The sequence below is a fragment of the Vulpes lagopus genome, chromosome 19 (assembly GCF_018345385.1).
Source record: "Vulpes lagopus strain Blue_001 chromosome 19, ASM1834538v1, whole genome shotgun sequence".
Taxonomy (NCBI): Eukaryota; Metazoa; Chordata; class Mammalia; order Carnivora; family Canidae; genus Vulpes; species Vulpes lagopus.
This window is the reverse complement of record NC_054842.1, coordinates 28,897,579-28,910,565: the sequence shown is the minus strand read 5'-3', so window position 1 is coordinate 28,910,565 and position 12,987 is coordinate 28,897,579. Positions and strand designations below refer to the sequence as shown.

General features: G+C 41.7%; 3 protein-coding genes across 12 annotated transcripts in view; 1 reads left to right on the top strand and 2 right to left on the bottom strand.

Moving 5' to 3' along the window:
- NEK11 (NIMA related kinase 11) overlaps window positions 1–2,915 on the bottom strand; it is a 237,473-nt gene extending 234,558 nt beyond the window's left edge. For 3 of the 9 annotated variants that reach the window (XM_041734124.1, XM_041734125.1, XM_041734130.1), the window contains exon 1: window positions 2,500–2,915. In XM_041734124.1, the coding sequence (XP_041590058.1) occupies window positions 2,500–2,915 (416 nt within the window). Of the gene's footprint in view, window positions 1–834; window positions 1,580–1,621; window positions 1,755–2,499 lie in introns of those variants that run through there. The other 6 variants (XM_041734131.1, XM_041734126.1, XM_041734128.1 and 3 more) reach the window with 6 other exon arrangements.
- Window positions 2,855–12,907, top strand: ASTE1 (asteroid homolog 1). 2 transcript variants are annotated; one of them, XM_041734136.1, is made up of 4 exons: window positions 2,855–3,029; window positions 4,220–5,545; window positions 11,421–11,631; window positions 12,731–12,907. In XM_041734136.1, the coding sequence occupies exons 1-4, from the start codon at window positions 2,997–2,999 to the stop codon at window positions 12,778–12,780; spliced, it is 1,620 nt and encodes a 539-aa protein (XP_041590070.1). In that variant the 5' UTR covers window positions 2,855–2,996; the 3' UTR covers window positions 12,781–12,907. The 2 variants fall into 2 exon arrangements, with proteins under 2 accessions (XP_041590070.1, XP_041590071.1); XM_041734137.1 differs by lacking the exons at window positions 11,421–11,631; window positions 12,731–12,907 and adding an exon at window positions 10,354–10,475.
- ATP2C1 (ATPase secretory pathway Ca2+ transporting 1) overlaps window positions 10,325–12,987 on the bottom strand; it is a 171,828-nt gene continuing 169,165 nt past the window's right edge. The window contains exon 28 of the mRNA XM_041734119.1: window positions 10,325–11,639. Coding sequence (XP_041590053.1) covers window positions 11,586–11,639 — 54 coding nt within the window. The 3' untranslated portion in view covers window positions 10,325–11,585. The remainder of the gene's footprint in view (window positions 11,640–12,987) is intronic.

Here is a 12,987-nt window from a genome sequence, read left to right as displayed (position 1 = left end):
AAGGCAGGTGCAGCACAAAATGGAGTCAGTTCTGCTCTGCTTGTCCAGGGGTAGGGGATTTTTGTTAAATTTCCTGGGTCCCACAATTTCTTAAAATTTATTTCTTAAAATCTATACATTTGCATCAATCTTTTCGTAAGTCTTTCTTCCCACCTTATGTCTGTTTTGATTAACAAACAGTGAGTTAGGATCACACTAGAAATTAGCATAGATAATAATATCTGTAGATATTAAACCATGGCTTTTGCATTTATTAGAATAGATGTGAAGAGGAACAAAGACTTCAGAATATATTTTTCCCATCCTAAACCAATTCTGATCTAGTTTCTGAAGTTATTATACACACTGTGTATAGAGTAATCTCTCTGGATTGGAAATAAGTGTCACAAATGCAGTTCAAACCAAAAACTGTGTTTTGATGATAGCTGAATATACATGTGTTATAATTCCTCAAGGGACTATAAATGTGCAGCAGGATTATGAAAAGTAGGACTGTTTTATATGAGTGTATGCCCAGTAAAATCACTTTTACTTCATCAAAATGTAAAATGTTTTGTTAGTAATCATGAAAAGTGGATTTGTTCAAAATCTATGAAAACATGATTTTAAATTGAAGACAGTCTATGCCTTGGAGTCAAGTTTCCACAACTATAAGACAAAAACTTATCGTGTATAACGATAAAACAAGATGCTATCTATGTAGTTTGGGGTTCATGACCAACACGTTTCGCATGGTGGTGGCAATTACAAATATCCTCAGACTAGAACAAAACAGTAAATGGGCATTTAGGCATTTTTCTTCTTGAAATAATGCATTAATCAGTTAAGTTTTACCTGATGCCAGTAAGATGTATTCTAGGAAATAGCTTTAAAAAGGGGGAGAGCATGTATGGCTGGCTCAGTTGGCAGAGCATGCCACTCTTGATCTCAGGACTGTGGGTTTGAGCCCCATGTTGGATGTGGAGATTACCTAAAAATAAAATCTAAGAAAAAGGAGGAGGAGAAGAAACCAGTCATCATTGTGTGCTCATGACAATACTAAAACATTAGCATTGTGTGGGAACTTCAGAGCTGAGGCCCATACCTCAAAATCCCTGAATAAAAATTTATGTCATATTATCAAGATCACAGAAAATATCAGTAAAATCTACTACTGAAAAAAATGACTGGAGAGCAGGCCTCCAGATGTGTATTTTGTTTGCTTTCTCTGCTCCCACAAAAGTGATACTTTCTGGCCAAATTAAAATACATGGACTCATAGAGTTTTCAACAGGAAAGAACCCTCCAGATGACCCAGTAATTCTCCTTATATTAGGGACGAGATAAAGGTCCCTATTCAGTGAAGGACAGACTAGTTCTGAGAAGTCCAATTTCCCAGTGGCTCCTGTTTGTAAATGAGCTTAATTTTAAACCCAGCAATGTCATCTAAGCAGTCTGGCCAGGCCCACAGACTACTTTGGAACTAGGTTCCCTTCTGCCAAACTCCCGGACTCAGCCCTGTGACCTTTAGTAATCAATTCCACTAATCTCCTCTGTGCAACCACAGAGCTACCCTAGCAGGTCCCGTGTTGTCTAGATTCCAGAACTATCTGTTCCTTTGTCAACGTTCACTCGTCCCTACCTCCTGAAGGTTGTGGATGAAGCTGAGCGCCAGATACACACACCTTCTGTATCTTTGTATCCTTGGCTCCTGTCATATAGTAGTAGGTGGTTCAACAAATTCTGTTAAGGCAAACAGGCGTCCAGCTGACCCACTGTTGCCCAAGGGAGGAAAAAAAAAAGTGTGCGTGGTGAGAAGAGGGAAGAGAAGACTTAGAAAGTCGGATGGGAACCGTGAGGAAGGGGAGAGATTACCTCCTGCAAACTGAGCTGGTTGGGGGCAAAAGACAAGGGAAGGAGCGTGTTCATCACGGGTTCAAGTCAAGTAGTTCCCTTCCCTTGTCATAATGAGAGGAAGCAGGTCTGACACCAGATTCTGCTTAAGTGGAACACTAACCTTTTTTTTTTTTTTTTAAATTTTATTTACTTATTCATGAGACACACACACACACAGAGGCAGAGGCTCAGGCCGAGGGAGTAGCAGGCTCCCTGCAGGGAGCCCGACGTGGGACCCTACCCCGGGTCTCCAGGGTCACGCCCTGCGCCGAAGGCGGCGCTAAACCGCCGGGCCCCCCGGGCTGCCCTAGAACCGTAACCTTAAAGACAAACCGTAACCTTAAGGTAAAACGAACATTCCCTGCCTCAACTTCTTTTTTTAAAAAAAATTACATTTTCGCAAAGCGGGCTAACATATACGGAGGCGGCGCCGGCTTCTGCTCCGGAGGCGGGAGCGGATGTGGGAGGCGAGGAGCCAAGGGAAGCGGAGGGGTCGCGGGCACGGAGGCGCACGGAGGCCCCCGGAGGCCCCCGGAGGCCGAGCCCCGCTGGGGCGACCTGAAGCCATCACCGTCCGCGGCTTCGGGGAGCTCGGCGCGCCACGCGGGCCGCCCTTTCGCATACCTTTCGGGGCCGAGGGCGGAGGGGCTGCGGCGCCAGGCCGTGCCCACGGCCCCACCCGTAATTGGGACGGACGCTGGGCAGGTCTCCCGTAGGTGCAGCAGCCCCGCCGAGCCGCCCGACCTCGGGCCGAGGCTGTTGCGCCCCGTTGCCAGGGAGACAGCGTGGGGCATGCTGGGAAGCGGCGGAGAGGCGGCCGGGGGCCGGTCCCCGAGGCGGAAGTGTGCGGTGACCCAGGTGGGCGGGGAAAGGCGATCAGGTCGGGCCCGCCTGGCTCTCCTAACCTGGCAGCGGCCATCTCGGAGCTGACATCCCCGCCTGCCTTGAGCGACCTCGCGCCCCGCCGCCCGGAGCACCTGTGCCGCCGCGCCCTCCGGCTCCACCCGCTTCCTGGACCCGAGCTTTCCCAGTGACGTCATACGCGGAGACTTCCGGTTCCCGCTCCCCAGGTCGGACCCTCACGTGCGGGCGGTTCCAGCAGTGGCTCCTGCAGTCTGTTAATGGAAGGGCCGGCCCCCGGGGAGGAGGTGCAGGTGCGCTCTGCTGCAGGCCCGGGTGGCCGGTTATGCGGGTTGCGGTGGAGCGAGGTGTGAAGGCCTGTGTTCGACGACCGGCCTCAAGCCTTCTGTGCGCCTTCCTCCCACCCAGCACACGTTTGTTCATCTCCTGCGAGGCCCTGTGATTAGCTTAGGAGGCGTGGCCACGGCCTCTGTCCGCAGAAGCTTTACAAGACAGACGTCAATAAATAACTGCTGTACCAGATAAGGTGCTGAGGAGGGTAGGGCCAAAACTGGGGTGAACTGACGTGGGCGCAAAATGCAAGGGGTGCCCCAGGAGTCTGTAATCAAAATAGACACATTTTAATGCAGTATAATTAAAAATCAAAATCAATGCAAAAGAAATCCGGCGTTGATAAAAATCTCACGGTTTTTAAATAAAGACCGTGCCACGCTGAGCCCTGTTGGAGCGGGAGGCCAAAGGGAAAGCTAGTAACACACACTCTGTGATTTCAATTAGCCAGAGAGGGAGCGATATTCTTGGTCCCTGAGCCAGATATGCAATTGCAAGAAGATGGAAAGAACCTCTAGTTAGGGTGAAGCTGGGGAGTTCCTGCATGCATGTAGCAGTAATTTTCCTTACTCAAAACTATATGCCAGTTAAGATGGGACTGACCACAAGCCAAGGCCTAAACGAAATTCCTAGACTGATTATCAATAAAGAAAAACTGGATGGGTATCATTGACCCTACACACTTTCGTTAACTGAAGCCCGGTACTCTCTGGTTCGTTAGTTATAAGAGTGAGAGGGTATCATTTTTATAGCTTAGGACTTTTTTATCTTGACCCCGCAAAAATATTGTTGCAAGGTGATGACTGTTATGTTTCGATACCAGAGCCCGCAGTAGGCTCTGTTAGTATGTCAGTAATGGGCTTTAACTGATTTTCTTTTAGAATCAACAGCCTCCACCCTATCCAGAGATTAAACTCCATGAAACCATTGCATTTGTGCCTTGTCACACATGGGGAAAGCAAAAGAGAATGAGAAGGCACTCAGCTAGGTGGTGTTACTTGAGCATCTAGGTAAGAATTGAGAGGCTAACACCTAATATGTTCTGTTTAAAGAGCTGTTCATAACATTTGCTGTTGGTTTGTGGTGTTGGAAATTAAGACTTGGTCCCCATTAAGCAGCATTAGTTGAAAGTGTGTTCTGCTGTTTTAAACAGGCAATTCTTCAGACAGTCATCATGGGTATTCGAGGACTAATGAGCTTTGTGGAAGATCATAGTAATGAGTTCTTCACTGATTTGAAGTTAAGAGACACAAAAATTGTCATTGATGGCTACGCTCTCTTCCACCGGCTCTGCTTCAACTCAAACTTGGAACTTCGGTATGGAGGAGACTATGATTCTTTTGCAGATGTTGCACAAAAATTCTTTGAATCACTGTTGGCTTGTAATATCTGTCCATATGTTGTATTAGATGGAGGATGTGATATTTCCGATAAAAAACTTAAAACTTTAAAGGATCGAGCTAGGGAGAAGATCCAGATGGCTCATTCCCTTTCTGTTGGTGGGGGTGGGTATGTGTGTCCTTTACTCATCCGGGAAGCATTCATACAGGTTTTGATCAAGCTACAAGTGTCTTTTGTTCAGTGCTTCTCAGAGGCAGATCGGGACATTATGACACTGGCTAATCATTGGAATTGCCCTGTATTATCATCAGATAGTGACTTTTGCATCTTTGACCTAAAATCGGGGTTTTGCCCCTTAAATAGCTTTCAGTGGAGAAATGTGAACACTATCAAAGGCACACAAGACTGCTATATCCCTGCCAAATGCTTTTCCCTTGATGCATTGTGCCATCACTTCAGCAACATGAATAAATCTCTACTACCTCTTTTTGCGGTGCTGTGTGGAAACGATCATATTAATCTACCCATCATAGAGACATTTTTAAGTAAAGTGCGTCTTCCTCTTGGAGCTACCAGTTCTAAGGGGAGGAGACACCACCGAGTTCTGGGACTTCTGAATTGGTTATCTCATTTTGCTGACCCTACTGAAGCACTCGATAATGTTCTGAAATATCTCCCAAAAAAGGATCGTGAAAATGTTAAGGAAATTCTCTGCTGTTCCATGGAAGAATACCAGCAATCTCAGGTGGAGCTGCAAGACTTTTTCCAGTATGGTACTTATGCTTGTCCAGCAGCCTTGAATCTGGATTTACCCGAATGGGTATTAGAGGCTTTGGCCAAAGGCCAGCTCTCTCCTTTCATCAGTGATGCTTTGGTGCTAAGACGGACCATTCTGCACACACAGGTAGAAAATATGCAGCAGCCAAATGCCCACAGAATATCTCTGCCCATCCGGCAAATCATTTATGGGCTTCTTCTGAATGCTTCTCCACATCTGGAAAATACATCCTGGAATGCATTGCCTTCTCAGCCTCTAGCTTTCAGTGAAGTGGAAAGGATTAATAAAAATATCAAAACATCAACTGTTAATGCAGTAGAACTGCCCAAGGATCATTCTGACTTAAGCAAATTGACTGAGGTAAGTGTTTGCAACACTAATCTAGTATTTGTAAAGTACTTTACAGGTCCTTTCACACATATTATCTCTCTTAATATAACCAAATGAGGTTGGTTGCTCTATTCCCCCCATTTCATAGCTGAGAAAACTAGGATTCAAAGTGGGTTACTATGTAATATCTCAGCCAGAGAGTTGCAGTGCTAGGACTGAAACCCAGGTCTTTTAGCTCCAGATTGCCACTTGCACTCTACTTCAGTAGTCTGTGTTATTTTGCAGTTATTACAACTACTTTGTTGATACTTAATAAATTGGGGTTATGTGCCTTTAGAAAAAAAGGAAAAGGATCAAATTCTGAGCTGCAAAACAAAGTGTGCCTGAAGGCATTGATCATAGGCATAACTAATATATTAGACTGCATCAGATTTCAATTAACAAGATTAATACTGATCCTTGGGCCTAATTTTTCATTTTTCTCAATGAGGACGTTTTTTTTTTTTTAGGATTTAGGTTTATGGGATCATGATAATTAGCTTGATATTGAAAACATGATTCTTAGCATAACTCAGTGTTGTTAAAACCTGAGTAACTCTCAGACCAACCCACTTTTCAAGGTAAAACCATTTTTGGATCCCAGTGTTTATTTTGTTGTTTGTAATATTACACAAATATGTTAAAAATTATAAATAGAGAGGGGCACCTATGTGGCTCAGTAGGGTAAGCATCTGATTCTTGATTTCAGCTCAGGTTATGATCTCAGGATCCTGAGATTGAGCCCCAAGTAGCGCTCTGTGCTGGGCATGGAGCCTGCTCAAGATTCTCTCCCTTGCCCTCTACCTCACCCTCCGCCCCTCCCCACCCCTATGCTCTTATACTTGTGCTTGCACTCTCTCAAAAAAAATTATAAATATGAAATTGCTTATGCTAATACAATTAAATTTACAAATTAAATGCATATAAATTTACAATACCAATTGCAGTGCCTATTGAGAGTTTTCTTAAATCCACCTAATATTCAGATTCAGGAGACTTAGCCTAGACCTTTCCTGGTACCAGTTTACTCAAGCATGTAGGACAGCAACCATACCTTCCCAGCAGGTTTGAATCAGGCTTTCCTTTCCTTTGGGAGTTTTTGCAACAGTCTACACTACTGGTTCTCCACTGGAATTATTTTGTTCCCCTACCTTCCACAGGGGACATTTGGCAATGTCAGGAGACACTTTCGATTAGCAGTACGCAGGTTGAAGGGGAAGGGTGTTGGTATTGGCATCTAGTGGGAATAGGCCTAGCATACTGGTAAATATCTTAAAATGCACCAGACAGCGCCATCCCCCCCCCCGCCCCCCTAAGGCATTATCAAGCCCCAAATGCAATACCTGACCTACACTGATGAGGGACTAACCTCTTTAATCTCATTAGTGCCAACTCAGACAGGAGGAAATGAGCTCCACATCAGATGGGTACCAGTGCCTCCTTGGCAATGAGGAATGACTGCTAATGGGAACGGGGTTTCTTTTGGGGGCTGCTGAGATGTTCTGGAATTAGTGATGGTTGCACAAGCTTATAAATTTACTAAAATCACTTTAAAAGGGTGAATTTTATAACATGTGAATTATATCCCAATTAAAGTCTCACTGGCCGCCTTCCCCTCATTTTTTGTAACAATTCCATAAACATAGCTTCCAAGCTCCCTGCAAGGGCCATGCCTAATTACAAGTCACTGCACTCAGGGAAGCCCTGTGATATGATGTCCCTATCTGGTGTTTACAGTTCATTTATAGTTCAAATCTAGATGCAATTTTACAAGAGTTATTTTTACCATGTAAGTAACATAGCTAATTTTACGTTTCTAGGGTTATAGATTAGAAAGTTGAGCATAGGTCAAATTCCAAATAGAAGGAATTTATGAAACCTTCACCCATACCAATAAAATTGAAATTAGCAACATTTTAAATGATGATGTTTTGTTGAAATTACATTTCTCCTCACAACATAAATGGTGCTATGTGGGAGAGTTTTTAAAACTTTTTTTATGGCTTTATTGAGAAATGAGTACAGTAAAGTGCCCATATTTAAAGCGTAAGCTTTGATGAGTTTGATGTATGTTTCCATCTGTGAATCCATCCTGCAATTAAAATAATGAATATATGCATCACTCCTAAAAGTTTCCCCTTGCCTCTTTGCAATTCATCCCTCCCTGAGTATGTACACAAAGAACACAGATGATTGAACAGCTTGATGAATTTTCACCAACTTGACACCTCCATGTAAAGCACACCCAGATGAAGACACATTATCAGTACCCCAACAGTTTTCCCTAATGTCTGGTTCCAGTACCTCCTCTCCCACCTCCTATAATCACTATCCAGACCTTTAACAACATTGAATAGTTTTAACTGTTTGCATATTTTATAAAAATGGAATCATACAGTACGAATTCGTCTGGCTTTTTATTCAACACGATGTTTCTGAAATTCATATCACTGTGAGAAGCTATAGATCATTTATTTCTTATTGCTGTGTATTATTACATTGTGGGAATATACCACAGTTGATTTTTCCATTTTGCAGGTGATAGACATTTCGGTAGTTAGCAGTTTGGGCAATTATGAATAGTGCTATGAACATTCCAGTGCCTATCATCTATAGATAATATGGACACATTTCTATTGTATATATTACTAGGAGTGGAATTGTTAGAAGATATGCATATGTTCAGTTTACAAGATATATTGCCAAATGGTCTTGCAAGGTGATTTAACCAGTTAGTATTCCCACCAGCAGATTATGAAGGTTCCTCTTAATTTACACTCATGTGAACACTTGGTGTTTTTTATCCTTAAAAAAATTTTTTTAGCTATTCTGATGGTTGTATAGTGGCATCATTTTTGCCAATTTGGTAGGTGTTAATTGCATTTCTCTAATGACTTATTTGAGCACTTTTTATGTGTCCATTGGCTGTTTCACTATTCTGTTATATAATTTTCTGTTCAAACTCTATTGCTCATTTTCCTATTGGCTTATTTCTATACACACATCTTTTGCCAAATAACATGTGAATAGACTCTCAGATTCCGTAGATTTTCACTCTAGTATGTTTTGATGAACAGAAGTTCTTAATATAGCCCAATTTTTTTTTCAGATTTTATTTATCATAAGAGACACAAAGGGAGAGAGGCAGAGACATAGGCAGAAGGAGAAGCAGGCTCCATCCAGGAAGCCAGATGTGGGACTCAGTCCTGGGACTCTAGAATCACGCCCTAAGCCAAAGGCAGACACTCAACCATTGAGCTACCCAGGCGTCCCAATATAGTGCTATGGTTATCACTTCTGTGACCTACTTAGAAAATTACCATTCAAGGTCATGACAGGGTTTTTTTTTTGCCTTTCATATTTAGATCTATGATCTATCTACAACTGATTTTTTGTGTATGGTGTGACATAGGGATAGGGTACTTCTTCATATGAAAATCCAGTTGAGTCAATGAGTATAGCATGCTGATTATACTCCTTGCTAAGTGGAGATGACAAGTGTTCTCATCACTTACCTGTATTCAGAGTAAAGTGAAATTCTGTGTGGTGAGATCTTTCAGCTTTCTCTTGGCATAAATTAATCAATTCTGTATTTAGCTCAGTGTTACTAGCTCTAATTAGCCCATGATAATTCTAAATGGTATCAGGTGCAAATGTGATTCCAAAGACAAATGCAGTATATGAATAGATATTTTATGATAGTTATCTATTCGAGTTAGTAACACTTTATATGCCTTGTGCCAGCTATTGTAATAGAAACTTTTATAGTTATTTAATTTCCACAGTAACCAGATAGGGTAGGGTTTTCATTTTGATTGTTAGTTGCAATGGATAGAGCTCCATTCAAGCTAACCATGAGAGGTTAATCATAAGGAGATGGAAGTGGATTATTCTTTGGGAGTAAGGCAGTGCCACGACCACTCTCTCTGGGTGTCTGTTTCCCTGTGGATTTTCTTCTACAGGCTTGTAGTTTCCTTCCCCTTGGGATAAGGGAGAGTTGTGGTCATATGGGATAAAACCTAACCAGATTTAAGGGCTGTGAGCAGACTAGTTCCTCTTTTGTTTTTGTAGTTCCTCTTTTGGAAGGGCTAAGAACTAGTGGGTTCCATAAAACATCTTGTGTAATTCATTATAATGCCCATGTACAGATAATCAGAATGACTGTAGAAACACTCAGAAACTTGCCCAGTGCTGTACAGGTAGTGAGAGACAGAACACCTCTAAAGTCAAAGCCCAAACTCTTTGTTCATAAAAGTTGTAACTTGGCTAGGGAATTCAAAAATTTAAGCATTAGATCTCAGAAAAGAATTCCTTAGCTTATGTATTTCCTTAGCTTTACTTGGTATGTTTTCCTACCAGTTGAGATAATAAAGAAGAGTTTGTTTTACTTTATATTTAAGTAAATTAATTGTTACTTCCCATAAGGAGTGATTATACTGTAAAGCATTTTAAATATTTCTAATTCTAAAGTTTATCACAGTATCAAAATTTTATTTTATTATTTTTTTTAAAACATTTTTTTTTTAAATCTTTATTTATTTATGATAGTCACAGAGAGAGAGAGAGAGGCAGAGACACAGGCAGAGGGAGAAGCAGGCTCCATGCACCGGGAGCCCGATGTGGGATTCGATCCCGGGTCTCCAGGATCGCGCCCTGGGCCAAAGGCAGGCGCCAAACCGCTGCGCCACCCAGGTATCCCTAGTATCAAAATTTTAAAACCAGTGTTTATAAATTATATTTAATACTCTCACACATCAGTGATGAAACTACTTTGCCAATTATGATGTGTTTTATTTCAGGTTAACAGGTCCATTCCCAGCTGTCAACACAACACAATGATTGACTACAAACTCGGTTTTAGATAACGGAGAAATATTTCATCCTTTCAGAAAGTTAAGAAATCCTTTTCCGGCTGCATGCAGACATTAGGAATACAACTGTTTTTTGTTTTTTGTTTTTGTTTTTTTTTTTCCGTAAAGTTTGATCATAAAAAGTCCTTCTAGAGGTGCCCTTTTAATAGTCCTAATTTCCTTATTTGTAGAAATATGTGGCCTATTAGGTCCCTTATGGTTCTTAAGATTCATTAAGGTAAAGTTAATTCAAGAGGCCTGAAACCCTCATAGCTATTAACTTCCTTTTATTTGAAGTACACTCTAAAGCATGGAGTAAAAGTGAGTATGGAGTTTTATTGTAAACACGATACAGGTAGTCCTTAAATCTTACTATCTCCCTTGAATGTTTCTCTCACCTACAAGCAGCCACCCTGGAATAATCCCTGTGTGGGAAAACAAAGATAATAAAACATTCACCTGGGTAGGGACAAGAGACAGGACCCAAATAGAAGGCTGTATATGCCACAAAGGGTGCATATAATCTATGTTTGCCTTCTGGAAGTGATCAGTAATGGCATCATGAAGAAGGCAGGGTCTCAATATTCACTGGCAAGTAAGAGTAAGGTTGAAAATACATCTTTGTGTCTCAAAGCAGAATAGTTAAAATGCAGATTCCTGGGTTCCTCTCATATTTACTGAATCAAAATTCAGGGGTTGGGACCTGAGGACTGAATATTTTAATAAGCTTCCCAAGTGATACATGCACTGAAAATGTTCACCAGCCTACATGGAAGATGGAATATCATGAGCAAGGGCTGTGTAGTGGGGGTAGACAATATAGCCATTCAACCATATTTATTAAGCACCCAGTGTTTTAAATGCTTTGAATGTTGCTGATTTCTTTCCATAGGAAGATAAGAAACTGACAGACAATTCATTTGCATTTAAGTCTCTTCAGAGTAGGAAAAAAAGAAAAAAAAACACCAAAGACATTCCCCAAAGTAACTTGCAGGATGTTTGGTATGTATTTTCAGCTCTCGTTGGCCAAACGTCAGATACTTCTGTTAGAAACTCTGAAGGTGAAACAGACCATCCTGGAACCAATCCCTTCTTCATTGAAGCTGCCCATTTCTGTCAGTTGCTATTGGTTGCAGCACACAGAGGGCAAGGCAAAGCTACATCACCTCCAGGCCTTACTGCTAGGGATGCTGATGGGGCCCTTGCATGCCATAATCAACAGCCCTGGTAGGTATCTGGAAATTCCAATATATATCTGCATGTTACTTGCATGTAATCGTAAGTTTAAACAAAGAAATATTCTTGGATTATTTACTCCCATCAGTTATATCCACAACTTAGGAATGGAGGCACCGAAATATCATTCATTCACTGGCAAATATTTTTGAGCACTTCTGTGTGTCAGGCTCTGTGCTGCAGAACTTGATTATAAGGGCACAGCAGTGAAAATGTGCTGCCACTGCCTAATCCCACATGCCCTGTGGCACCTAATGCTTTCATCTATGAAGTGTGAATGTGTAATGTGCCAATTACACTCTGTATTCCATGTACCCTATCCCTGTCAATACAGTGGCAACATCATCACTAAAAACTGATTTAGAATTGTCCATTCGTGAAACTTCGGAATACCTACAACCATATCAACATTTGTACTTGTGCTGTTTTTTTACTTTTTCTCCACTGTTAAGTTTCAATTAGTGTGTTAGTGATGGTAGAAATAGTAACTTTCCTATTAGAGAAATACACTTTAAGGCAATTTAGATTTATCAGGTGAAGTATTTGACGATGCATTGGAGCACTTCAATTCTCTAGTGGAATTAAAGGATTATGAATGCTGTAACACTTTATCTAGACATGTATAATCATTATCACACTCCAGAGCAGTGATAATATCTAATGGCCATTAGTTATGTGTGGCTATTAACATTAAAACTTCAGCTCCTCCTTGACACCAGCCACGTTTCAAGTGCTCAGTAGCCACATGTGGCTAGAGGAGGCCGAATTGGACAGCAGAGATACAGAACATTCCCATCATCGCTGGAAGTTCTGGTGGGTAATACTACTCTGGAGTTTACTTTTTAAAGTAAGTTAAATGAAAGAGTGAACCAGCATAGATTCCAGGACACCCCAAGTGTGAGAGTAGTTGTCAGAAGGGATAGCCAACTTAAGGCCCACTACTAGTTAAGACACAAGTTTAGGGTATTTCCTCCCATTGAATAATAAATAATGAATGTAGTTTAAGAATATTCTCAAAGAACAAGCCTGTTAGGTGTTTACCTGAGTCCAACAGAAGGGGCACGTCAAGGGTCTGTTTCTTTTCTTTTAGGAATTGTGGACCCCGCACCCAGGCAGGCTCAGTGCCTTGCTGCTCGCTAATTGGTAAAAGGTGGGCCTCCTTTTTATTACTTTCAAGTTGGTCCAGTGTCATTTTGCACCTCCCTGCACAAGCAGACCTGCAGAAACTTACAGCTGAACACACACTACACTCATTTCCTAGGGTTGTTGTTTCTTGCTTCTTCACCTCTACTATGTGAAGTAGATGACTGACCATACTCTCACTGAGTTATGCTTTTGTTTTCCTCT

Excerpts from the sequence above, each read along its gene's own strand:
- ASTE1 (XM_041734136.1), top strand. The coding sequence starts at position 2,997 with ATGGAAGGGCCGGCCCCCGGGGAGGAGGTGCAG. Across the intron at positions 3,030-4,219 it reads CCCCCGGGGAGGAGGTGCAG|GCAATTCTTCAGACAGTCAT; the intron begins GTGCGCTCTGCT and ends TGTTTTAAACAG. Across the intron at positions 11,632-12,730 it reads TGCCATAATCAACAGCCCTG|GAATTGTGGACCCCGCACCC; the intron begins GTAGGTATCTGG and ends CTTTTCTTTTAG.